The 25,864-nt window shown below is 45.3% G+C and overlaps 2 protein-coding genes across 4 annotated transcripts in view; one reads left to right on the top strand and one right to left on the bottom strand.

The window, feature by feature from the left end:
* The window catches only part of SORL1 (sortilin related receptor 1), a 101,609-nt gene that overhangs the window by 33,331 nt on the left and 42,414 nt on the right, over positions 1-25,864 (top strand). For all 3 annotated transcript variants that reach the window (XM_084611842.1, XM_084611843.1, XM_084611841.1), the window contains exons 7-22: positions 1,361-1,462; positions 2,817-2,986; positions 4,050-4,242; positions 6,167-6,284; positions 6,852-6,925; positions 10,255-10,343; positions 12,358-12,536; positions 14,651-14,837; positions 16,255-16,383; positions 16,756-16,841; positions 18,430-18,602; positions 20,011-20,142; positions 21,450-21,541; positions 22,123-22,369; positions 23,221-23,359; positions 25,516-25,689. In XM_084611842.1, coding sequence (XP_084467968.1) covers positions 1,361-1,462; positions 2,817-2,986; positions 4,050-4,242; positions 6,167-6,284; positions 6,852-6,925; positions 10,255-10,343; positions 12,358-12,536; positions 14,651-14,837; positions 16,255-16,383; positions 16,756-16,841; positions 18,430-18,602; positions 20,011-20,142; positions 21,450-21,541; positions 22,123-22,369; positions 23,221-23,359; positions 25,516-25,689 — 2,284 coding nt within the window. The remainder of the gene's footprint in view (positions 1-1,360; positions 1,463-2,816; positions 2,987-4,049; positions 4,243-6,166; positions 6,285-6,851; positions 6,926-10,254; positions 10,344-12,357; positions 12,537-14,650; positions 14,838-16,254; positions 16,384-16,755; positions 16,842-18,429; positions 18,603-20,010; positions 20,143-21,449; positions 21,542-22,122; positions 22,370-23,220; positions 23,360-25,515; positions 25,690-25,864) is intronic.
* LOC311511335 (uncharacterized protein) overlaps positions 6,297-25,864 on the bottom strand; it is a 205,574-nt gene continuing 186,006 nt past the window's right edge. Inside the window, exon 2 of the transcript XR_014709259.1 lies at positions 6,297-6,379. The gene's annotated coding sequence lies outside the window, so the exon portion shown is untranslated. The remainder of the gene's footprint in view (positions 6,380-25,864) is intronic.

The raw sequence follows: 25,864 nt of genomic DNA, 5'->3' as shown, positions 1-25,864 counted from the left end.
CAGTCTAAATCAGGAGTCCACAGTAGCCATGCCTAGTGGTAAATACTGGGGGAGGGGAACCCAGGCCCCCTCAGGCCACTGGGTTCTGACCCAGGGCCCTATGAAGCCAGTAAACTCCCCATTAAGGGTTCAAGCATCAACTCCTAACACATTCCCTGGGTCACTTCCTACCATAAAGCCCATCTCAGGCATCTCCTGGGCTGGCAGTGACTCAGCATCTGTCAGTCTTTTGTGGTCGGCTAGTCATGTGCATCATAATCCAGCTCCATAGTCCCAACAGCCTGAAGAGTCAGTGGTTCCTCTCCAGGAGCCTGCAACACATGTCCTTTTTCCTCCTCCACTAGCCCCAACTGAGCTGGGCTGCCTCCTTTTATCTGTCCCCTCCACCTGGAGCATGTGCAGCAGGGGCAAAGGGTGTGGTCTCCTAGGCCCACAGTGATTGGTCAGCCTCTGTTTGCTCAGTGGGGGGTTGATACATCTGGTTACAGGCACCTTCATTGCCTGTGTGCTGAGCACCCTTGACTCCTATTGATTTCAGTGGGAATTGTGGGTATTCAGCAACTCAGAAATTAGGCCACTTTTTTTGGAGCCCAGGTACAGATTGAGGTGCCTAACTTAGACATCCCATGTATGGAAATTTTGGCCATGATTTTTATAACGTGATACTCATCCCTAAAACAGTAAACATCAACATTAAAGCATTGAGGCTAATCTGCAAAGGGCATACATAAAAACAGACATGTTAATTTCATGCGGTCTGGTTGGAAGAACTATGGGAGGAAAACATCAGCCTTTGACAACCTGGCTAATCAGTTGAGAGGTGGGGTTGTTTCCAACTTCCGAAAGAGCGCTCAGAACAATGAAGAATCCAAAGACTTAATGCTGTGCATTTGAAAGGGGTCTCACTCTCCTTTCTCAAAAGGACAGAAATCCCCAACAGGTTCAAGCTAGTTTTCTAGCCATATAGCCAAGCTATGGGATTTCCAAGGCTCCTGTCGCCTTAGTTAGCACTGACAGTGTATGGGGTGAATAGATGAATAAATTGCAGAGAGGTTGCCATGTTACCAATAATAATATCTCATGTAGTGGCATAAGGGGGCATACAGTTTTCAGGTTTCACAATGACAGGGAACAGTTAAGCTGTTTTAATGTTTGTGGTATCCTAGTACCTCAGGATCCCATCCAAACTTGCCATCAAGTAATTGTGTTGTGGTTTTTTGGAGAGTGGGTAAGGTAGTTGCTTGCCTTTTGTGCTGTTGAGTTTGTTAATTTGTATCTGATCTGTCTTTAACCTGTTCTCTATGGAATTGTGAATTTAGGAATAAAAAAAGATTCCTAGCATTTTTCCTCCTCTTCACAGCATTTATTGGGCAGCCAGCAGCAAACTTCGGTCCAGCTCTGGGTTTCCTTCAACCGCAAGCCAATGCGAGCTGCGCAGTTTGTAACCAGACATCCAGTTAAGGTAAAATGGAGTTGATTTATGGCATCTACTTATTCCTCCCTCAGCCAAAGGCACCTTAGGATCCGAATAGCATTTTTACTTGTAAACTAGTAACTACAGTAGCTAGATGGGTAGCAAAAGTAGCCTTATTCTATACTTAGTTCAAAACAGTTTGGCCTTCTCATGTTTGGAATGGAATGGAAGCAAAGTGTTACAATGATCCTGCTGTTTACACAGGAGTAACTTTACCCATGCGCATGATGCCTATTGATATAAATGGGGCTACAGTCAAGAGTAAAATCACTCGTGCATACGTGTTTGCAGGATCGAGCCTGGTAGAGCCGAGATAAATAGTTCTGACCATTTTTTTTAGGCATAGATTTTTAAATTAGTGTCATCTAGAGGGGAATGGCCTCTGGATTCTAAATACTGATAGCATTGCTGTGGCTCAGAAAATCATTGTCGGCGGGGGGGGAAGGGAGGTCCTTCTCTCCCCTCATGCAAGGGCCTGCCACAATAATCTGGGCCAGTGTGGGGACTGCTCCCTGATAGCACTGTTGTGGATACAAATCAGCCCATGGGGGCAGGGAAGAGAGTAGTGTCATGGCCTCCCCACCTTCTACACCACCCTGTGGAGCTGGCTGGCAGCAGATGGGACGAGCTGAGCTCGCAGCACTTTGCAAAAGGACGGTGCGGCATACACGTGTCCCACTCGGGGGGAGGGCTGGGGGGAAGGATTGTGCCTCCTGAGTGTGTGTGTTTGCTCAGTGTGGGCCAGTGCTTTTGACAGAACAGTCTGGTCTGGAATGTTTCACGCTCTGCCACGCAGAAGGAGCACAGTGGATCTATCAGGGGTTCAAACCCAGAGATGGTCTGGCACCGCTGATTCTGCCGCTTCCCAAAGCAGGAGCTCACAGACAAGTGCCCTGCTGTCTTTGTGGTATTTGCTGAGGTGTATGCACAGGGGCATGTTCCCTGCTTGAGGCGCTGGCAGCCTTGTTCAGATCCAAACAGAAATGGGCCAGACAGAGATACGGCTTGGCGAGCCAGTGTGAGCGGGATGAATTTTAAGAATGGTGCCGCTCTAATAATCTTTGTTGGGCGACTTTGTGGGCAGACTGTGCTTGGAGGAGGGTTTTGGTGGAGGGGGAGAGAGCGAGAGAGAGAGATGACATGTGCAAGAAGCAGAGGGGAGAAATTTGTTTGCCAAGTGGAAAAGCTGTTTTTGGTGGAGGGAGGAGGATTTATTTTTAAGCATTTAAGGGGAAACGACAAACAATGGAGGGTGGGAAAACCTCCCAGCGTGTGTCTATGTAAGTGATGGATAGGCTGAGTGAATTAATGTCATTAACCCCCTCCCACCCCCCGGATTAAGGAATACTACATTGCGGATGCGTCCGAGGACCAGGTGTTCGTGTGTGTCAGCCACAGTAACAACTGCACCAACCTCTACATCTCAGAAGCAGAAGGCCTGAAGTTTTCTCTGTCTTTAGAAAACGTGCTGTACTATAGCCCTGGAGGGGCGGGCAGTGATACCCTGGTCAGGTAAGGAGGGCTGGGCTGCCTTGATGGGACTCCCGGGCTAGGTGGCTTGAGGAACTCAAGATGAGAGAGGATGCAACATAGTGGGTAGCAGGTAATGAGCATTTAACGTCACAGCTCCCTAAAAGGTAGGCATTATGCCCATTTTACAGAGGAGGTGGAGTTGTTAAGTGGTTCATCCAAGATGACAGAAGAAGTTAGTAGTAGAGCTGGGATTAGATCTCAGGAGTTCTGGGCTCCCGCTCCTATGTTTAGACCAGGTCCTTAGGTGTAACTCCATTGATAGGTACCGACTTCTACTCGCACCGGTGGGCGCTCGACCCCCCCCCCCGCCACCCTCTGCCCCGACTCCACCCCTGCCCAGCCCCCTCCTGCCCCAGCCCCGCTTCCATTCCAGCCCCTTCCCCGAAGTCCCCACCCCAACTTCGCCCCCTCCCTGCACCTATTCCAGCTCTTTCCCCAAATCCCCACCCCGGCCCCACCTCCTCCCCTGAGCGCGCCATGTTCCCACTCCTCCCCGCTCCCTCCCAGGGCTTGCTACGCGGCCCGGCCGCAAGCACTGGGAGGTAGGTGGAGGAGAGGGGACTTGGCGCGCTCAGGGGAGGAGGCGGAGGAGGAGGTGAGGTGGGACTGGTGGGGCGGGGAGGGGAGCTTGGCTGCTGGTGGGTACAGAGCACCCATTAATTTTTCCCCGTGGGTGCTCCAGCCCCGGAGCACCCATGGCGTCGGCGCCTATGACTGCATTGTGTTAATGGTGTAAGACCAGCGTGAGTGAGCGGAGCATTACTCCCTCTCTCAGTCTGAAGAACCTACACTATGAGGAAGGTACAGAGAGGCTGGGGCTTTGAGGTGACTCAGTAGAAGCATTTGATGAAAGGGCTCAGTATAGTTGACAGGGGTAAATTAGTCACTCTCGCTCAGTAAATTGGCTTTCCATGCTTTGTTTGATCTGGTTATTTCTCTGAGGAGAGAGGTCCCTCATGTTGAATGTACCTGCGCGTTCTCCCCCAGAATCCCAGCGCTTACTGCAGTTAACCAAACGACCCACATGTGCGTGCCTTTGCAGGTATTTTGCCAACGAGCCTTTTGCAGACTTCCACCGTGTCGAGGGTGTGAGAGGAGTGTACATTGCCACCCTGATAAACGGCTCATTCAGTGAAGAGAACATGAGGTCTGTCATCACCTTTGACAAAGGTGGAACCTGGGAATTCCTGCAGGCTCCAGCGTATACGGGTTATGGAGAAAAAATAGATTGTGAGGTAACAATGAGCAAAACCTGGTGTTTGCAGGAGGGAGGGAGCATTTTTAACCTTGTTTCCCCTGTTGGGTCAGTCATTAACCATTTGCTCCCTTAGAAGGATCAGTGCAAGAATGAAAAGGAAAAGAAAGATGACAAAAATAAAAATGTAATCTGTTTTATGAAATATCCGGTCATCAGTCCCCGTGGTACAGACTGTGGTTGAATGATCATTTTAAAGGAAATTAGATTACAAACAGGAAGGGTTACAAAATTAGATTACAAACAGGCTTAAGCACCCTACAGTACTAAAAGTGTCTGAGGATCTTGTGAGACAGGACCTTGGTTTGATGTTGCGGTCAGAAGGATGGCACCTCCAGCAGGCCCCGCATCATGCTGGAGCACTGGATCAGTACTGGGGCTAGAGTCTTTCCACTCATGTCCCTAGCCGGCTGGTTACAGGAGGCCGATGTTAGCCCTGATTGTTGATGAAGCTCCTGTGTGTCTATTGTAAAGAAAGGAAATGCCTGTTACAACAGAGTCGGTTGAAAGGATCTGAGGTGGTACCAGTTTGAAGACATTGTGGGTGTACTCCCGGCCCTGTTGAAGTCAGTGACAAAACTTCCATTGACGTCAGTAGGGCCAGGATTCCACCTGTTGTCTCCATATCAAATCACACAGATGCTAAAAATATAGGGCTCGATGTCGCTTAGCATGGGGTAAGAGGGTTTAAGGAGCAACCTGTCTTTGTGAATCCCGCGTATGGATGGATGTACTCTGTCTTTTTGGAGAGCTCAAGCCCTGCTCCCCTGCCGGCTTCACTGCCAAGTCTAGCCCCCGCAGTTCGGGGCCAGGCACAAGAACCTGGCGTGGGGAAGTGGCTTGATGCACTGAACAAGCATGACATATTTAAAAGGCCTCCTCATTGTGAAAGTCTCTTAAACATGAAGCAGATTAAACTGGACAATAGAACACTTTCTGTGTGTCTATTAGTGGCTTTTTGATTACAGTGCTGGGAGTTTTTTTCCCTTGTGTTCTTTGGGATTTTTTTTCTTCCAAATGTAGCTTTTAATTAATGTTTTGAAGGTCACGGTTTTTCTAGGCGTTGTAAAGATTACAGTGGAGGCCCCTTTTATTTTTTTTATTATTCAGAAGAAATAAATTATATGTTTAGTTACATTTTGCAGGGCACTGAGAAAACCCAGAACACATCCCCTGTAAAAGGAATTTCATCATAAGAGTTCACTTTGGGCAGATTTTACATCATATAATCTTATTGGTTTTTGCCTTTTCTATGGTGGTGTCTTTGTAGTATCTGAGCACCTCATGTAGACCTGTGAATTTATCCTCACAACACCCCTGTGAGGTAGGGAAGCATTCTTCTTCTTCTTCTAGATGGGGAAATTGAGGCATGGAGGTTTGTGATGTTAATTCCTGGGGGAGTTCATTGCACAGTCTTGGGCCAGTTCTCTCTTCCGTACATAGACAAGCATTACCCTTACTGAAGAGATTTCCATTTTGCCAGAGGAGTAAAACTTTCCACGGTGGTCTTCATACTGGATCCTTAGTGGGTCTTTTAGATATCCTGGGCCCAGGCCACTGCATGCTTTGAAGGACCAAGACCATGAACTTGATTTGATATTCTGTGGGAGCTCAGTGTAGGAAGTGGACGGCAGGTGTGATGTGCTCGTGATACCTTGAGGTGACACGCTGCAGCGGGCTGTACCAACTGGAGTTTCTTAAACACTGAAGGCTTTATGTGCAGATATATCACCTTGCTCTAGTCAAGCTGAAAGGTGACCAAGGTTTCTTCTCTACCTTATGAGGGTGTTGGAAGGTTGAATTTACAAAGGTTTGGGAAGCATTTTGAGATGCTCACATAGGATCATGGCACATGAAATGCCTTTTACACTAGCAAGTGGCATAGTGTGTTTTTTCTATTCCAGTTTTCAAAAGGCTGCTCTCTTCATCTGGCCCAGCGACTGAGTCAGCTGCTTAACTTCCAGTTGCGTAGGATGCCCATTCTCTCCAAAGAATCTGCTCCAGGGCTGATCATTGCCACAGGTATATTTTCCTCAAGTGCCTGATCCTGTGAGTACTGTCTTCAGTCCCTGTTGACTTGCAGGCCTTCAGCACGTTGTGGGTTGGAGCCATTGCATCTGTGAAAAACATTGTGACAAAAAAATCAATTAAAATATGAATTTTGCAATCCTTTGTCCTCAGCACGCCTCATATAATTATTACTGCATATAAATTTCACCACCCTATTGCTGGAGGTAGAAACCCATTACACGCTTTGTAGTCTGTGCCTGCCTGTCTCAAAATGAAGGCTTTTAAAAAACATACAGGGACTCATCTCTGACTTACTATTCTATTGCGGAAGGCTCGCTCTGTTGAACATTTCAAACAGAGCTGATTTCATCTGGCCATCCTTACCTTGATGTGGTTTTCCAGCTTGCTTTTAAAACCTGTAATCATCTTTTAAAACTTCTTATTTAAAATAACTCATTGATAGTGTGAAAAATCAACTCCTCAAAAACAACTCATTTGATTACAAGTTAAAAAATAGCTCAGAGAGAGCTGCGTTTGTTTTAAGAAACATCAAGAAAAATGACGCTCTCGTTCTCTTAGGTTCAGTTGGCAAGAATATGGCAAGCAAAACGAACGTGTACGTTTCAAGCAGTGCAGGAGCAAGGTGGAGAGAGGTAAGGATGCCATTTGCGTTGAACCTGCATGGCGGTTTGGCCAAGAAGGCACCTCTGTGGGGCGAGCATTGCTATGTTAGTCTGTAACTATTATATACAGTATGTTATGTATTAAAGGTGACCGACACATCCTTAATTCAAGCACAAACCAAGTAGCTTTCGTTGAAATGTGCTGAAAGCCCTAGAAATGGAATTAAAAAGGGCTTTGAGCGTCCAACCGATGTTTCCTGGTCCTACTTACTCTGACAGGTGCTATTATTCTGGTGAATACTCATCTGTACTCATCCAGTACTCATCTGGAGTACTGTGTCCAGTTTTGGGCCCCACACTTCAAGAAGGATGTGGATAAATTGGAGAGAGTCCAGCGAAGGGCAACAAAAATGATTAGGGGACTGGAACACATGAGTTATGAGGAGAGGCTGAGGGAGCTGGGATTGTTTAGCCTGCAGAAGAGAAGAATGAGGGGGGATTTGATAGCTGCTTTCAACTACCTGAAAGGGGGTTCCAAAGAGGATGGCTCTAGACTGTTCTCAATGGTAGCAGATGACAGAACGAGGAGTAATGGTAATGGTAATGGTCTCAAGTTGCAGTGGGGGAGGTTTAGATTGGATATTAGGAAAAACTTTTTCACTAAGAGGGTGGTGAAACACTGGAATGCGTTACCTAGGGAGGTGGTAGAATCTCCTTCCTTAAGGTTTTTAAGGTCAGGCTTGACAAAGCCCTGGCTGGAATGATTTAACTGGGAATTGGTCCTGCTTTGAGCAGGGGGTTGGACTAGATGACCTTCTGGGGTCCCTTCCAACCCTGATATTCTATGATTCTATGATGTCATTTCAACCATAGAAGGGCTTGGAACAGTAGAAAGCACCAGATTTCTCTTTCTGCATTGCACACCATATAGCTAGAACCTTCTGTGGCTGAACTTACCAAGACGAGCATGATGCAGCTGAACCATCAGCCAGAGTGGGTGGTTAGGAAGGTTGGCCTTGTGTTAAAGGCAGTGAACTCAGAAGATCTGCATTCAGTTCCTAGCTCTGCAACAGACTGGTTGCTTGCAAACTTGGTCAAATCACTTAGTCAAGAGAGATTAAACTTCAGTCCCCATCTGCAAAGAGAGACAGTATAGTTTCCTCTGTTTTTCTTGTCTCTCTAGATAGCAAACTCTTTGGGGAAGTACCTAGCATAGTGGAGACCTGATGTCAGGTGGAGCCTCTAAGTGCCAATGTAATGGAAATAATAATAATAGCACATACTGGGGCATCACTGAGGATTGCTGAATTCAGGGGACCCAGGGAAGCGAGAATAATGTTTACATTCCTCTTGCGCTTAGTGCTGCTTTCGTCTGGATTTTCAGAGGCGTCAGACATGTTGGATTAAAGCTTTCGATGTACCTATTTATATATCTTCTATGTTTGAGTGCTGCCCTCTTAAAATGCAGACAAAACTCAGAGAAAAGCCAGTGCTTTCTGCCTGTTTGAGTGGCTGAGAAACCCCTTGGCACCTTCCAGTGGAATGAGATGTTGTTCTCGGTTTACGGGTGTTGAATGTTCTTTACTGACTGGGTGTTCTGGTCTGTGGCATGGTTTGTGGTCTGTCTGTACATTTTGCTGTTAGTGTAATATGGTGTTTCAACATCTGTAAACTGTTTAATCCTGTGAATAAAATGGCCTCCTTTTCCTCCCAGTAAATGCTGTGCGGTTTGGTTAACATTTGGGCTGCTGGGGCAGCAGTGGGAACATGCCGCTGTTTTTGTTATTGCCGAGATACAACCTTGTCCAAAGAACCCCTGTCCTTGAAAGCATGTACATATCAGAGATTCCACCTAGGAAAGGCAATGGGGGAGCCGTGTTTCTTCACGTAGGAGCTTCTGGAGTGACGTGGAAGTCTTTGATCTTTAAAAGCGAGATAGCCACATGCGTGCTTCCTGTTCTGACTTGACCTTGCACGGGGAGGGCTCCATGTAAAAGTACAAGATAAAAATGTGATGAGCAAGAGGGAGCTTTAGTTCACAAGACCCTGGCTTCTGAGTTTCTTGTTGGGATTGTCTAAATCTTCTTCTTGGTGCAAAGAGAGGAGCAGAAGTGGAATGACTCAGCACTTTCGAGTTTGCAGCTGTGCAGGAGTGACCTCGGTTTCTGCCTCTCGGTTTTGGCAAGCAGCTGTGTGAAAATCATCTGCTCCAGCCTGGAAAGCGTAGCAGTCTGTCGAATGCTGGTATTGTTTCAAAACAGAGCTGCGGGTGGGTCTGACACACGACAGTTCTTCTTCTCAGGATGGATGTGTGAACTGGCTGATGGACCATTTAACATGTGGTTTCCAAGCACCCTTTGGTTTCTTAGTATTGAAGAAACCTCACAGACTCAAACATAAAACTGGCTGAAATCCTGGGAAACCAACCAGTCTCCACTCAGCTCACCGGAAGGTTTGCAAACATAACAAACTGCTCTAGATTTCGTTTACACCAGTGCAGCTCCTCTCACTTCGGTGACGTTATTCCTGATTTACACCAGTTTAAGTGAGAGGAGAATAAGGGTCCAGGGTCCTATTCTGCTCTTGGTTACAGCTGTGCAAGTTCAGAGTAACTCAGCTGCAGTCTAGATAATGCTTGGTTCTGCCATGAGTGCAGGGGACTGGACTGGATCGGGGTTTTCATCCTTTTTCTCTCTGAGGCCCCCCCAACATGCTATAAAAACGCCATGGCCCAGCTGTGCCACAATAGCTCTTTTTCTGCATATCCAGCGGATTTTTAAAAGCCGTGGCGGACATTAGGGGGTAGCAAGCAGGGAAATTGTCTGGGGGCCCCCGCAAAGCTAAGTTGCTCAGGCTTCAGCTTGAGCCTAGGGTAGTGGGGCTTGGGCTTCGGCTTGAGCCCCAGGCTCCAATGCGTCTAACGCTGGCCCTGCTTTCTGGTCTATTTTGATGGCCCCCCTGAAACCTGCTCGCGGCCCCTCAGTGGGCCGCGGACCCCTGGTTGAGAACCACTGGACAAGATGATCTGTCGAGGTCCCTTCCAGTCCGATGATTCCAGTTGACCCTAGACCACAGCCTGTAAACACTTGAGTCTCTATTGCCGGAGCCCAGGAGACCTGAAAATCAGCACCAGTTCAAATACCCAGTTCATATAGAGCGTGTTTTATACCAAGGATTTCAGTCCTGATTCAGCAAAGCTTCAATGGGACTTCAATACACAATGAATATACTTAAGGACTCAGATGAACAAGAGCCTTTGTGGTTATATTTTATGGTTCATATGATGCTTTATAACCTCATATCAAAGCCACCTCAACATTCTCTCATTAAGCTCCCTGTGTCGGTGTTTCTTTTCTCAGGCACTGTCCGGACCCCATTACTACACTTGGGGTGACCATGGTGGCATTCTCGTAGCAATAACGCAGGGCACAGAGACAGACCAACTCAAGTAAGTTACTGGGGTGGATGGGTTTTCTTTCAAACTGCCTGACAGAAGCAGATGACTTCCCAAGAGATGTGAGCCAACAAAAACAATAGACTAGCAAGTGACCCCTTGATTTTGCCCTTAACATATCCTTGATATGCTAATCCATCACCCTCTCCCCTGCCCCGTTCTAAAAATTTTAAAGAAACTTCTCACTAGTGGAACAGGAATAGGCTGAGGTATACAGGATATGTGTTTGTGGTACAGTGCTGTATTTCCATGGCTCTGTGCCTTATTCTTCACTGTTCTCTCTTTGCCTTGCTGCTTATATGGCCCCTATAGTCAAAGTGTCTGAGTGCGTGACCAACACTACAGGCTTTATCCTCACAGCCTCTATGAGGTGAAATGGCATTATCCCTGTTTTACAGATGGGAAACTGAGGCACTGGGCCATTAAGTGTCCAACAGGAGATCCCTGGCAGAGCTAGAAATTGAACCAAGATCACTTGAACTCTAACCCAGTGCTTTAACCCCAAGTACATCCTTCCATTTTGCAATAGGGCAATTCCATTGACTTCGGTGGAGGTATGCTGTTGCAACGCAGTGGCGGCCAGCCCCCGTCCAATAGAACTGGACTGCGTATGAGGGTTTGTAGCATTGCCACACTTTGGACTAGGATATATATATTTTTTAGGATTTTTTTTTTTTTTTTAAACACACATCCCCAACTTGTCAGGGACAGAGCTATATATTACGATAGAACCGAGGAGAGCGTTTTTTAAATTATTGTTTTGATTTTACACATTCCCCATTTTCTCCCCTGTACAATCCCAGTCTCCCCTGGCCTTTACATGCATGCCTGAGACCCCAAATATTTAACACCCGCCGTTGACAGTGGGTCATTGAGCATGTAATTACTATGCTTGCTCTACCGGCATAGGGACTGATTCTGCAAGCATTTGCTCATGTGTGGGTGGTCCCTCAGAAGCCTTGGGGGCAGCTAGCATGAGCAAGGGTTACTTGCATGCGTAACAGTTTGCAGGATCAGTTTACAGCCCACTGTTTTAGATAACTGCAAAGAGATGTGGGAGAAATCTAGCCTATTTTCTCCCGAATGCCATTAAATGCTTTGGCTTAATTTCCCTTGTTTTTCTTTTTGCACTGGAAGGGCTGCTTTTCTCAGCTGTTCTGACAGTGAACTAACTTAAGAGCTTAATTTAAATATTATACAGGAAAGGTTTCAACATGACAAAGAGCATGGATTCCTACAGAAGTTAAATATGCTACAGAGATGTACATTGAAAGGGAGCATCCCCTCTGACATAGCTTTGGTGTCCAAAAACTTAGGCCTAAAACTTAGTCTATGATATGAGCATCACTGTTGTGTCAAGGAAGCACATGTGTTGCCTCATACCAATGTCCCTTGGCTGCTTCGGGGTCAGTCTCTCTTAAAAAGGTCAGAGAGCCCTGTAGGGAATTTGCATCTGGTTCACATCTGTGGTGTTGGGAAACCAACTACCGTCTACAGAGCAGCTTCTGCCACGTTCTTCCTTTTGTGCACAGACTCTCACAAGCTTTGGCTTTTCTCACTGACAGAATTTTAAGCCACATAGTTGCAAGCAGCTGTCACTGTCCTGTTACATACGTGTGCAGGTGTATCTATGAAAAAAAGATATCGTCCAGATAAATTATGCAGCTGCTTGTTTCTGTTTCGTGATGAGTGTGGTCCGGTAGACTTGGAATTGAGAAACCTGGCTTCTAATCCTGGCTCTATCACTGACCTTGAGCAAGTCACATCTCTTTGTGTCTCAGTTTCCCTACCTGCAGAAGGGGGCTAATGACACTGATCTTTCTTAGTAAAGCACTTTGAGATCTATGGATGGAAAAGCCAAGTGTTACTAGTCATGACCATGACCTTAGTAAGGTTTTGAAAGAACCTGGTTTTGTGTAAATTTAGAAATGAGCAAATAAATCCCAACCAGGAGGCCACCAGGAGTTTATTTGCAGCAGTCCCACCGTCCTTGTCTCTCCCCCTCTAGGTACAGCACAAATGAAGGGGAGACCTGGAAAACATTCACTTTCTCGGAGAAACCGGTATTTGTGTATGGGCTTCTCACCGAGCCGGGGGAGAAGAGCACTGTGTTCACCATCTTCGGCTCCTATAAAGAGAACGGCCACAGCTGGCTGATACTGCAGATCAACACCACTGACGTGCTTGGTAAGGGACCTGGTGTACTAATGTGGCATTGAGGTTTGCATGTACGGCGTCTGTTTATCCCAACGCTTTGCTTTTCAAACACATGGGTGTCCGTCCATTCATTGAAAAGCAGCAGATCCCTGCAACTTCCCCCATTGACTATTAATGTGGGGACAAGTAGGGCCTTTAAAAGTTCATGTACTCATGGGCTCTCATCGCTTATCTGCTGAGAGGGAGAAAGAGGAAGTACAACCTAGTCATCTGAGCGCAACGATAACGTTTTCAAAAGCACCTAACTCACTTACGGGCATTAGTCCTGTTTTCAAAAGTAACTTAGGAGCCCAAGTCTCATTGAAAGTCAAGTCAGCTCTTCAGCAGGGCTCTGCAAGGCTTGAGGGCGCCACCCACGTGGTCCTTTTTGCAGGCTCAGAGCCTAAGGGTATGTCTATACTGCAATAACAACCCTTGCCACCTAATGGCAGAGCCCAGGTCAGTTGACTCGGGCTCCACAGGGCTTGGGCTGTACAGCTAAAAACAGCAGTGTAGACATTTGGGCTTGGGCTGAGACCCACCCCCCTTTGCAGGGTCTCAAATCTCAGGCTCCAGCTCAAGCCTGAAAGTCCACACTGAAGTTTTATAGTCCTGTGAGCCTGAGTCAGCTGAGCCAGGCCAGCAGCAGCCTGTGCCAGAAGACTTTCATTGCAGTGTAGACGTACCCTAAGAGAGGCTCACCTTCAGAAGCCAGGAACTTCAGTGATACTGTTCCTCTTCCTCAGGTTCTGGTGCCCCTTCATGCCCATTGACGGAACTTTTAGATTGAAATGCTCGCCAAGGACGTTTGCATTTTTCCTCTGTAGCTAAAATCTCCTCTCAGGGAATTGAAGGATTTTAAAAAGGGAAAACAACAACAAAACACCCCAACAATCCACTTCTGAAAGCCAGGCCAATGAATGATTTATATCCAATTTCAGCTTTGATTGTGCAGCAGCATTTTAATCAAAGGACAGTTATGCTTGGCAGAGGAATTTGCCTGACTAAAATTTATAACCGATTCCCTTGATGTTTTGTTATAAGTGGATCTGTTTGGGGATCAGATTGACTTCATTTAAGTAAGTCGTCGCAAATGCACTGTCATAGCTTTGGAGTCATTTATTGCCTTCTGTCACCGAACATCTCTCCTCTTCCCTACGCTGTGCGTCTTGAATCGGAATAGTGCCTCTTTTTCTATTTGTTTTGGGCAAGTGGGTCCTACTCCACTGATTCCTATGGAGAGACCCCTGATTCCCCCTGATGTGAAAGAGAGGGAAAACTGGCTCCATAAGAGGATTTCAGCGACTTCCAACTTTGTCCGGAACTGAGCAGTTAACCTGGAGGAAGTGAAAAGGCTGCCTTGGCAAGCCTTTGAGCTAGCCAGTTCCCTCTTTTAAACCCAAGGCATCAAAGATATTAAATGCAACTCTTTCTCCGCAGCACCGGGCCTGTAAACTGGGCTTGGAATCTGCGGAACTCGGCAGGGCATGGTGGAGAGGAATCCCACTGCAAACTGCCACCGGAGCACTGAGACCTGGAATCACCTCCTTCCCCCTGCTCGCCTGCTCTGTAGGGCGAAGCCTCAGAAAATCCATGTAGCAATAGATCTTCTAGTCCATAAATCCATGCTAAGAGCCTGCTCTGCAGCACACAAATTGTGCTCATATCCCCTGTATGGGCTTCTGGGAGCCCTTTATATTGTGAAACCCCAGCACCCTAGAGAGAGGGGCGGAGTATGTGGGAATCAGTGACGTTAGCCTGAGGTGCTGTTCTTGGTATAAAAGCGGCAGGGAATGTGAATGTTCATACGATGTAACTCAGGCTCCTGAAAAGACAAAATACTAGGCCTGATTCTCCACAGCTTTGCGCCTTGTGTGGTTATTGGCAGTTGTGCAAAGATTAAAATGCTAGCAGATCAACTGGCTTCCAGCAGTGGTTAGTATCTTCAGCCCCCCAGCATCTTGCATCCATTCTGCACAGGGGTAAAAGACAACTCCCGATACAGGGACAGAAGAAAATCAGGCCCCCTCTTTTTAAATCTCAAGTCTTGGGTATGTAGGTCATGGTGACTTTTTTATTTAACCCAAGCATGTCATTTATCATAGGCGTCCCTTGCACAGAAAATGATTACAAACTGTGGTCACCCTCTGATGAGCGAGGTAATGAGTGCTTACTGGGGCATAAGACAGTTTTCAAAAGGAGGACTCCTCATGCGACTTGCTTCAATGGGGAAGATTTTGATAGACCAGTTATGGTCTCCAACTGCTCATGTACAAGAGAAGACTTTGAATGGTAAGTACCAATTAATTCCCTTTAGTCTGGGTTGTTATTCAGTTATAAATATCAGTAACTAACAACAGTGAGCAAACAAACAGATCCAATTTATTTATCTCTTTGTATCTATGGCCTGGTTTTATAACAAAGAACAGGCTAAATAGACTGAAAACATTCTTTCATTAATAGGAGGTAAGAGGTTTCATTCATGTCTTTGAAGCACTTTGAGAGACTCTGAAAGGTGCAATAGAAAAGCAAAGTATTATTACCGCATCACCTCTCCCTTAAAATGGATGATTTCCAATGACAGAGAGCTACTATAGAAAAGCTAAGAGACCATTTAACCAGATGGATGTGATTGGCACTGCTATGTAATTTTATTTTTAATTTAGATATCAGTGAAACTAAACAGCTGTCAAGATAAAGGAGCTTTGCTTTGACAATCGCATGTAAAGGTTATTCGTTAATGTGTGAATTGTTGGGCAGGGGCCAGATTTTTATAAAGAGTTCTGTTCCCTGTTAGGCACCTAAATAAGGAATAATGATGAATTTGGTTAGAGCTGGTCAGAAGGGGAATAAGGACTGTGGGATTGGTTTCCAGTTTTGCAACTAACTCATTGTGTAAGCTTGGACAGGTCACTTGACTAGTTTGTGTCTCGGTTTACCCATCTGTAAAATTAAGATAATGTAACAATAATGCTTTTATCTAGCACTTTTTTGCATAGATTGCAAAGGAGGTAAGCATCATTACGGTAGAACTTTGGAGTTACGAACACCTCGGGAATGGAGGTTGTTAGTAACTGAAATGTTCATAACTCTGAACAAAATGTTATGGTTCTTTCAGAAGTTTAAAATTGAACATTGACTTAATACAGCTCTGAAACTTTACTATGCAGAAGCAAAATGCTGCTTTCCATTTTGTTTTTAGAAGTTTATGTTTATCACAGTACTGTACTAGTTTAATTTTTTTGGGTGGGTGGGGTCTCTGCTGCTGCCTGATTGCGTATTTCCGGTTCCAAATTAGGTATGTGGTTGACTGGTCAGTTCCTAACTCTCGTGTTCATAACGCTGACGTTCTACTGCATCCCCATTGTACAGATGGGAAACTGAGGCACAGGGACTTGCCCAACGTCACCCGGTAATCCTGTGGCAGAGTTGGGCATGGAACCCGGGTATCTGGAGTCCCAGTCCAGTGCTGGCACCCATGCCCTAATGTGTTCTGATGATTGTGAGGTTTAATTACTTAATGCCTGTAAAATGTTTTGAGGTTTTTCGATACAAGCTGCTGTCTGATGTCAAAACATTGTTATTAATTTGAATGTTACCATTAATGGTCTTCCCAACACATTGTGATTCTAGCACTGTTGCAAAGAATACATGAAATTAGCAAGATAACTTGATAGCATTTCCTTTCCCCCCCTCCCTTTGCCCGCAGTGATTTTGGTTTTAAACTGAGCGATGACTTATCATTAGAAGTTTGCATCCCTGATCCCGAATTTGCTGGGAAACCATATTCCCCACCTGTGCCTTGTCCCGTTGGCTCAACTTATAGAAAGACTAGAGGGTACGTACTGCACATGGGCAAGAAACTTGTCTTTTCAAATTATTATTATGTATTTGCATTACTGTAGCTCCTTGGACCCCCAAGTCAGACCCCCATGGTGCTAGGTGCTGTACAAACGCAGAACAAAAAGAGGTTTCCTACCCCGAGGAGTTTACAATCTAAGTTTTTGAAATTTATTTGAATGGTATTAAAAGAAGGATCAAATAAATAAGTGATTAAGGGAAATGCACCCATGGAGTACACAATATAATGTGATTTATCAACTCCCTTAATTCTAAATCCGACAAGAACCGGTTGGTTGCACATGAGAGTATGCTAGCTTTTTCCTTTAAGAAATGAATGTGTGTGTGTGTATATATATATATATTCCAGCTACCGCAAGATCTCTGGGGACACCTGTGTAGGAGGAGACGTTGAATCACGGCTAGAAGGGGAACTGGTGCCATGTCCTCTCGCAGGTAAGTCTCTGTGGGAACACTGCCACCCTGGTGGCTTCCTTGCAAAGTCTGTGTTCCTTTCACTGCCTGTTTAGGGACTATCCACAGATTCCCGTGAGGCTCTCGGAAGTCTGAGAAAGGTAATGGAACTGCATCTGAAATATCTGAGCACGTAAAAAGTCTTTTCTTCCTTCTGGGTCCCTTACGCAGTTTTTGAGGGTTTAGCCTTGCTCACACTGGAGTCAGTGAGAGTTTCTGACATGGGAGCAGGTTTGAATTTACACTTTTAAGTGACATGGAGTTTGGATGCCCCAACTCCACTTGATTGGGTGTCAGAGTAAGGGCTCAATTCCACATGGTGCTAAACACCCTTTGCTCACTGAGGGGAGCTGAAGACATGAAAATAGGTGAAAACTGGGAACCAAACTCCTCCATGATTTCCTGACTCATACTGTAGTAGGTTTAGAATAAGATTAAAACAGAACAAATAGAGCAAGAATTCTACCTCTCCATCCCTTTACTGAGCCTGCCGAGCCCCCAGACAGCCACGGCTCCCCATCCTGCTCCCACTGAGTCTGATGGCCATTTGGGGCTTTCTGTGCCCATGTGGGGCAAAATTTATGCCTTAGCACTTCAGTGGTGTGAGCCAGACAAGTCACACGAATATATTGCCTCCTCCCCTTCTTTCCAGACATGAGGGCCCTGCAGTGATCTCATTCACCCATGTGCTGCCAATGTAATTAGCATTCCGGTCATTAGAGCCTTAATTGAATCTTGCGTTATGCGCAATGTGATTAATGTGCAAGAGAGAGGGGGGGAGAGGTATCTGCAAGGGAGAAGGTACAGCATGATCCAAAGCAAGCCAAAATCAATGGGAGTTATTCTCTTGGTGTCAGTCAAGATCCCCTACTCTTTTCCCTCCCTCTGTCCAGCCCCTAGCCTGACTGGTGTCTTAGGGAAGGGCCGAGTGGTAATCAGAGAGGCATGAAATGTTCTCTACAGGACTAAACCTCACCTGGTTTGGGATTTTGGCACAGACTTCCGTGCCTAGGAGTCCCAGTTCTGGGCCAGGACCCCGGTGTGCTAGGTGTTGTACAAAACAGACGGATGGTCCCCAATTTCTTATATGATAAGTATTTATGTTACATTAGACCCCAAAGACGCCAATTGGGATCTATCGACTTAGGCACTTTTATGGCTCGCAAACATAATGCATTTAGGCTCCAGAGAAAGCACTTGGACAATTTTTTTTTTGGCGAATGTTTTGAGCTGGTTATTTTTTTTTTTTTAATATTGACAAAATTTAACATTATAAATAAAAGAAAGAACCTACTTTTGCAATTTTCAGCCTCTTTTTCCACCAACCTGAATAAATAATAGTGGTAATAATTTCCTTTCACTTTTGTGGGTGAGCTACAGAAATCTATGGCTAGTGACATACACCAATTAAAATCTTCTCTCTCCAAAAACAAGGGCCTGAGTCTCATTTATGATAAGGTCCTAACTGTGTGGTTTTGGTCAGAAATGAAGAAGACCCCATTTATTTCCCCTATCCCCAAGGGAACTCGTGGGAAAAGGCTTCTACATAAATATTTCTCTGTACCTCTAGAAGAGAATGAGTTTATTCTGTATGCCACGCGCTACTCCATCCACCGGTACGATCTCTCTTCTGGAATCAGCGAGGAGTTGCCTCTGACTGGATTGCGAGGGGCAGTGGCTCTGGACTTTGATTACGACCACAACTGTTTGTACTGGGCAGATGTGACGCTTGACATTATACAGGTGAGCGGGGTTCTGGGCAGTCCCTGCCTAGCACAATGTTCTGGGATGTTTTCCTAGAAGAGCGTATACCTTGTGTGATATAATAGCCGAGTGGATTGAGCAGTGGACTGGGATTCAGGAGACTAGGGTACTGTTCCTGCCACTAGCCTGCTGGGTGACCTTAGGTAAATTGCTTCACGTTCATGTGCCTCAATTTGCCAATCTGTAAAATGGAGAGAATGCTACTGACCTCCCTTGTAGAGTGCTTTAAGGTCTGTTGATGAGAAGCCCTGTATAAGAGCGAAGCATCCTTATTATTAATGAAAAACACAGCCGTAGCCAGGACGGAGCTATGTTTTTCTGTCTTTGAGACCCTCATGTAACCCATCTTAGAAGGGCTAGTCTGGTCATGAATGTCCTTTAGGTTCTAAGGGCCAGATCCTGAGCTGGTGTAAATGATTTTACATTGATTTATACCAGCGGAGGATCTGGCCCTGTATATCTGATTTGTAAGATAGCAGCTACTTAAAGACAGATTTCAGAGTAGCAGCCGTGTTAGTCTGTATCCGCAAAAAGAAAAGGAGTACTTGTGGCACCTTAGAGACTAACAAATTTATCTGAGCATAAACTTTAGTGGGCTACAGCCCACTTCATCGAATGCATAGAATGGAACATACAGTAAGAAGGTATATATATACATACAGAGAAGGTGGAAGTTGCCATACAAACTGTAAGAGGCTAATTAATTAAGATGATTATTATTATAATAATTAGTCTCTTTCAGTTTGTATGGCAACTTCCACCTTCTTTGTATGTATCTATCTTCCTTCTTCCTACATGTTCCATTCTATGCCTCCAGTGCTGTAGCCCACAAAAACTTATGCTCTAATAAATTTGTTAGTCTCTAAGGTGCTACAAGTCCTCCTGTTCTTTTTGCAGCTACTGAAAATGATAAGAGGAAAAAGTTAATTATTATTTTAAGCCACATGAGAGGATTTCATTGGTTAAACCCCAGGTTGGGAATTTTCTACTGAAGCAGAGAATCTTCTACCGAGGTGGAGAAATTAAATTGAGTTAGTCTTGTCCTTGTGGGTGAGACCTTGAAAACCATTACAAAGCACTTTTCAAAGCGTCTATCTTCTGCTCTGAATGGAAATGAAGGGTGGCACATATCACAAGAGGAGTATTTTCCCCTTTAGCCAAAAATGTCTCTTATTCCCTCTCTTGTGCTGGACACCTGTTTATCTCCTGGCCTCCCTACATCCCAGAAATGGATGCATCTCAGGGGAGCTGTAATAGATACGCTTTGCAATGCAAATACTGCTGGTAGGTTTTTCTCGTTAGTGGCTCCTTTGCTAATTCCCCACCCCGAACAGCTGAGTGCACTAACCTTGATACTTAGAATTTTCTATTTATTTGTTTGTTTTAGCGTCTTTGTCTAAATGGCAGCTCTGGACAGGAGATAATCATTAGCACTGGCCTAGAAACAGTGGAAGCGTTGGCCTTTGAACCTCTCAGTCAGTTGCTTTACTGGGTGAACGCTGGTATTCCAAAAATTGAGGTATGTCTGCAACCGATCTTCATGATAGCAGGTAGCTGTAGCCACATTGCTGTGTGTTTACCTGGCCTTCAATCCGTTGCACCATGTGTATCTTTGAGTCCCCATTCCTGGAGGATGGTTGTGGGGGGGCAGCTGAATGTTGGCTGACATATTAGGGACAGTAAGGCCATCCAGCCTTCTCATCCAAGGCCTTATTGCAACTACTCATGCATAAGGCAGAGTAGAATTCAGCCTTTTGTATTTAAAATGGAAGATCAGTGAATTACAAAATGCATTTACCAAGGAATGACGCTCCACCATCGGTAATCATATAGGCATCAAAAGCTGCAGTAAGATGGCTAGTGAGGGACATAGACTGAATATCCAGCCATACTGTCTTATGAACCTAAGTAGAGATCAATCTGTTTGGTGCTCGATCTGCAAGGAGGCTACATCCCTTTAGGATTTGCTATGATGATGATGGAAGAGGGCTTACACTGTAAATCAGTTTGACACTTTCAGATCCATATGACATTCAGGGAAGGCTGAACAGTCCAAAAAGGGATTCACAAGTACGCTCATAAATAAACATGGCAAGTTTGCTCTGTTGTTGATCACCAGTATTTGGATAACTGCTGGTTCCTTCAGGAAAACAGCGGTGAACCGTGAAAGATGCACGAACGTTATCACAAAAGCTTACTCCCTCCCAAATTTTGTGCATCACTTGGATCACTCTTACACCCCCCAAATTTTGTGCATCACTCTTCCTCATTCTCCTAGTTAAAAATTTTACTCATCCAGTCAGTGAGCAGAAACAATATCGTGGTTTATGGTTGGTGACAAATTACAGACTGCAAATGGTTCAAATGAAGAGTTCCCAGCAGAGCCCATAGACTCAAATTTGTGTGCGTAACCTGTTCTTCAACTACTGCCCAATAACAAACACACTCATCAAAATTAAGGACAAGTTGTGAGCGACTGGCAAACATAAGGGATAAATTTGTCAGGTAATTTACCTGCAACAGGTTATTTGAACTGCATTAAATGGAACATTTTCCTCTCTGTCATGTGGCAGGATAGAATTAGCTACACATAGTGCATTACGGCAGTAAGCAATTTGTTCAGCAATGTGGAAATCACATAAGTAAATGAAGCCCATAAACTTTTATCACTTGCCTTAAGATAACTGTTTGTCAAGTATGTATGCGTTGAACTGTCATTTGCTAAGTGGTTGTAATTAAATGCTCCAGAATTTCATTTAATTTTAAACAATGCAATTGCTCTTCATATTGCAAACAAAAACCACCCACCTCTACATCTTGTGCTAGGTTGCCAACCCAGATGGAGACTTGCGATTTACTGTTCTGAATTCCTCTGTACTCGAACGACCCAGAGCCCTAGCTTTGGTGCCTAAAGAAGGGTGAGTAGGACCTATCTGTGAATAGTCGTGTTAATTTGTATTAAAACCAACCAAGTCAATCCAGCACTTTTCATCAGTACTAAATTCATACCAGATCAACGTAGTGCGCTCCTCCATGTGCTGTTTTGAAAGCTGTTTCCCTGTGTGGCTCTTTCTCACCTAAATATTATGATCTGGGTAACTGGGCTTCGGTTCGATTGAGATTGGGAGCAATTTTCCATTTCCCTCACAATAACGTTGCCTTGGTAAGAACCGGCAAAGCTGCTAATGGTTATGCAGTAGAGGAGGCAGAATACTGGTCTCTTCAGTGGAAGTATGTGAGAAGTTGACCTTTTCGAAACTGACTGTTTGCTGAATCACTTCTTTACTTGTGGTTCATGTGATATTTAAACAGTCCTGGAGCCTTGATATTCCCCCTGCCAGGTGCATTCCATTGAATTCCATTGAGTTCCTGTTAAAAAGACATACTCTTTCTGCGAGATAGGATTTAAAGAGTGGAGTTCACTGTTTCGTGTGGACACCTGTTTAGATGAGGCCTTGTATTATTATTTTAAATTAACTCTGCTTATGGACATAATCAGGTTGATGTTCTGGACAGACTGGGGAGACTCTAGACCTGGCATTTACAGAAGCGATATGGATGGTTCGTCGGCCAGTTGCATTGTCTCTGAGGGAGTGAGATGGCCAAATGGCATTTCTGTGGATGATCACTGGATCTATTGGACGGAAGCCTATATGGATAGAATCGAGAGGATTGATTTCAATGGGATGCAGAGATCTGTGATACTGGATAGTCTTCCTCATCCTTATGCTATTGCTGTATTTAAGGTATTTATACAGTGTGTGTGGAGATAAGTATAGTAGATATAGGGGCTCAGCCCAGACTGCCCAGTTTGGGACTGAAACTGTGATAGACACTGAGCTGTGTTGGGAGGCCCCAAGCTCACCATGAACTCTGACCCAGTTCACCAAATGGTTTGCAACCGTAACGCACACACACGGCTTTTGTTTCAGGTTCTGCACAGGTCCAGTTTTAAGCCTTTGTTAGCTTCTTTCCTTTGGACTTAAGAAACATTCCGACAATCCTGTTCTGAGATTCGTAGGTTTGAGAGCCGCAGTAATCTGGATAACTTTTGGCTAACGTCTCTGAGATGTCTGTCTGCTTATCTGAACCCAGCTTCATGTTTGTGCTTCACTAATTCTTGTTTGTACTGCTGTGTCCATGCAAGCAGACACGCGCAAGCAGGGACTGGGACTCGGAAGGCCTGGGTTCTGTTCCAGACCCTGCTGTTGACTCACTTTATGACTCCATTACAATACAATCCTACTTTCCCCATCTATAAAATGGGGGTAATGACACTGACCCAGCCTTGCCGAGTGCTTTGAAGCCACATGAAGAGCAATAGATAAGTGCAAAGTAGTATTAGCGGTCTATGAAACCTTAGGGGGCACAGGTAGCCGCCATGCAAAATATTACCCTCGGTTTTCAGTTGAAAATGACTTTATGAAATTGGTCTTCTGCACTGGCCAGTTGGATGAAAAATCAGGATTAACTGGGAGTTCCTGATCTGTAGATCCTCCTTCAAATCCTGAATTTGGAAAAGAATAGGTTTGCAGAGGTCATGTTATTTGCCTGTTTCCACCAAAGCATGGACTAAGGAACAAAGCTTGTGTTTCAGAATGAAATCTACTGGAATGATTGGTCGCAGCTGAGTATTTTTAGAGCATCTAAATACAGTGGGTCGAGAATGGAGATTTTAGTTGGTCGATTAAATGGGATCATGGATATGAAAATCTTCTACAGAGGAAAGACAACAGGTAATGTGGAGTGTTTGTAAAGACCTTTTCTAAGTAGACTGTACGCAGAGGTTTTCAAAAGCCATCTAGGGTGTTTGGCTGCTTAATTCCCATTGAATGGGGTTTGGGAGTCTGTCTATCTTAACTGCTTATATGGTCCCCCATCACCATAGTATCTGAGTGCCTCACCATCTTTAATGTATTTTATCCCCAGAACACCCTGAGGTAGGGCAGAGCTGTTATCCCATTGTACAGATGAAGAAGTGAGGCACAGAGGGAGGGAAATCACCCAGGGGGGGCTGGCAAAGCAGGGAATTGTGCCGAGGTCTCCAAAGTCCAGGCTAGTGCCCTAACCACTGGACCATCCTTCCTCAAATTTTTTGAGTCCAAATACATCCAAATTCCTTAGGTGACTTTGCAGCTCTCAGCCATAGAACTAAGTGTGGTCTATCTTTTGTGAATGGTGCTTGCTGACGGTAAATTTCAGCAAGATAGATGTACATCGTGATCTCTTTATCACATTTCAGCTTTAAAATCCTAAAATCTCTCTGTCACCTCGAGGTTGCTGGTTTGAGTCCAGTGCAGGTCTGGTTAGGTAGCAGTTGTTACTATCCGACAGCTCCTTGGTGACCTACATGAAAGGGGATTTGTTGGGTCTCAGGCTAAAGGGCAGATGTGCACTCATTACAAAACCACCGGCCTTGCTGGAGCCCATGTTGACAGTTCGAAGCGGAGAGGTCAGGGACTGAACGGGCTTTGAGAGTGAACTGTCTTTAGATGAAACAGTAGCACGAATATTTAGAGTTCAGAGCCTGTGACTGAGAGGCCTCCAGATGGCTTAGAATGAATTTAAAGTACCATCTTAAAATGAGCCCACCCGAGCAGAAAGTCACTGACCCCTTCGTTTCCAGGAGATGCTGTGGACTTCATCTGATCCTTCTGAAACAAAAGGCCGTTCAGTTGTGTTTAAGCCTCAGCAGGTGCTCAGCCTGATCAGGAGGCCGTTAAGTGCCGATTAACTGGCCCTTAAGTCGCTGTGTTTTCTGAAATGCTCTTGTTAGCATGGAAGCTGCTGATGAGAAACCCCTGCTTCCTCCCTGACTCTTGAATGAGGTTTACTAGCGAGCCTTTGGAAAGAAATGCTTCCTGGGGTGGCCTTCGGAAGGGTCTCCAGGACGGTGCTTCTCGACCCTTTCCAGGCTGCCACAACTTGTCAGGACAGGAAGAAGTTTTGGGACCCTCTGCAGGGTTTTTTTGCCTTCCCTCTGCAGCATGAATCGTAGGGTTAGAAGGGACCACTTTCCAGAATCATCTGGGTTTATCTCCATCGGTTTCCTGCCATTGCAGGGTCCTCGGGCATTGGTGCACCTCGGACCCTCCTATTCTCTGCCTGTGGCACATAATAGTCTTCACGCCTGTGGGCTGTAATCCTTCGGTCTCATTTTCGCTGTTGAGTTTAGTGTGTTTGTGGTTGGTAGTTTTGGTGGCTTGTGATATGCAGGAGATCAGACTTCACAATTTGGTGGTTCCTTCTGGTCTTAAGCTCTATGACTCTTCCCATCAAGCGCTTAAGAAATGGAGGGTGGTACCGAGCCCTAGTTGAAACTTGTGTTCTAGGGAATTAAATTAAATCTTCCCCAAGCTCAAGCGAGAGAGCACTGCATTCTCAGTGTTGGTTTATTATTAATTATTATTTATTTGTATCGTAGCCATGGCTAGAAGCCTCCCTTGTAGACAAAGACCCCGTTGTGCTAGGCGCTGTACAAACACAAAATAAAAACATGGTTTCTGTCCCAAAGAGCATGGTTTGACTTCGCCATCTCATTTGAGGCGAAGAAAAAACCTCCAGTCAATTATTCATATTTCACGACTATATAAGGCAGCGGGGGATCTGCTTGGTGTTTACTTATTAATCAGAAAACCGCCTCTCACTAGGATCGAAGGGCCTGATCTAGTGGGGCACTGAGCGTGCATTCAAGCCTCATTGAAGTCAGTTGGTGTGGAGGGCTCTTGGCATCTCCCAAGGCCAGACTCAATACGTAACCAAGTGAAGCTGACACCCAGGTGCCCAGAGAGCCTGCATAGCAGCCTGAATCAAGGGGATGATGAGAGACGTGGTGTCAGATTGCCTGCCCTGTACTGCAGTGCCAGATAATTACTGTGTTCCCTCCCAACAGGGCGGAATGCCTGCATCACCAAGCCTTGCAGTTTGTTGTGTTTGCCCAAATCAAACAACAGCAGAAGCTGCAAGTGTCCTGAGGGAGTCTCCAGCAGCGTGCTCCCATCAGGGGAAGTGAAGTGTGATTGTCCACATAGATACGTGATGAAGAACAACACCTGCATCAAGGAAGGTAAAACCCTATTTAACTCCTGCTGCTATTTAATCCTGAAAAATGATAAATTCCTTGGTTGGGAGATAGGTCAGCTTGACTTTACCTTTTGACCTGCAGTGTAAAGCTTAGAAAGAGCGACGAACACTTGGCAAAGATAGGTTTCTGAGTAGCAGCCGTGTTAGTCTATATCCAC

The sequence above is a fragment of the Lepidochelys olivacea genome (assembly GCF_965140295.1).
Source record: "Lepidochelys olivacea isolate rLepOli2 genome assembly, chromosome: 22".
In the NCBI taxonomy this organism is placed as follows: Eukaryota; Metazoa; Chordata; order Testudines; family Cheloniidae; genus Lepidochelys; species Lepidochelys olivacea.
The sequence above is the reverse complement of the archived record's forward strand: the minus strand, read 5'-3'. Positions and strand labels throughout refer to the sequence as shown.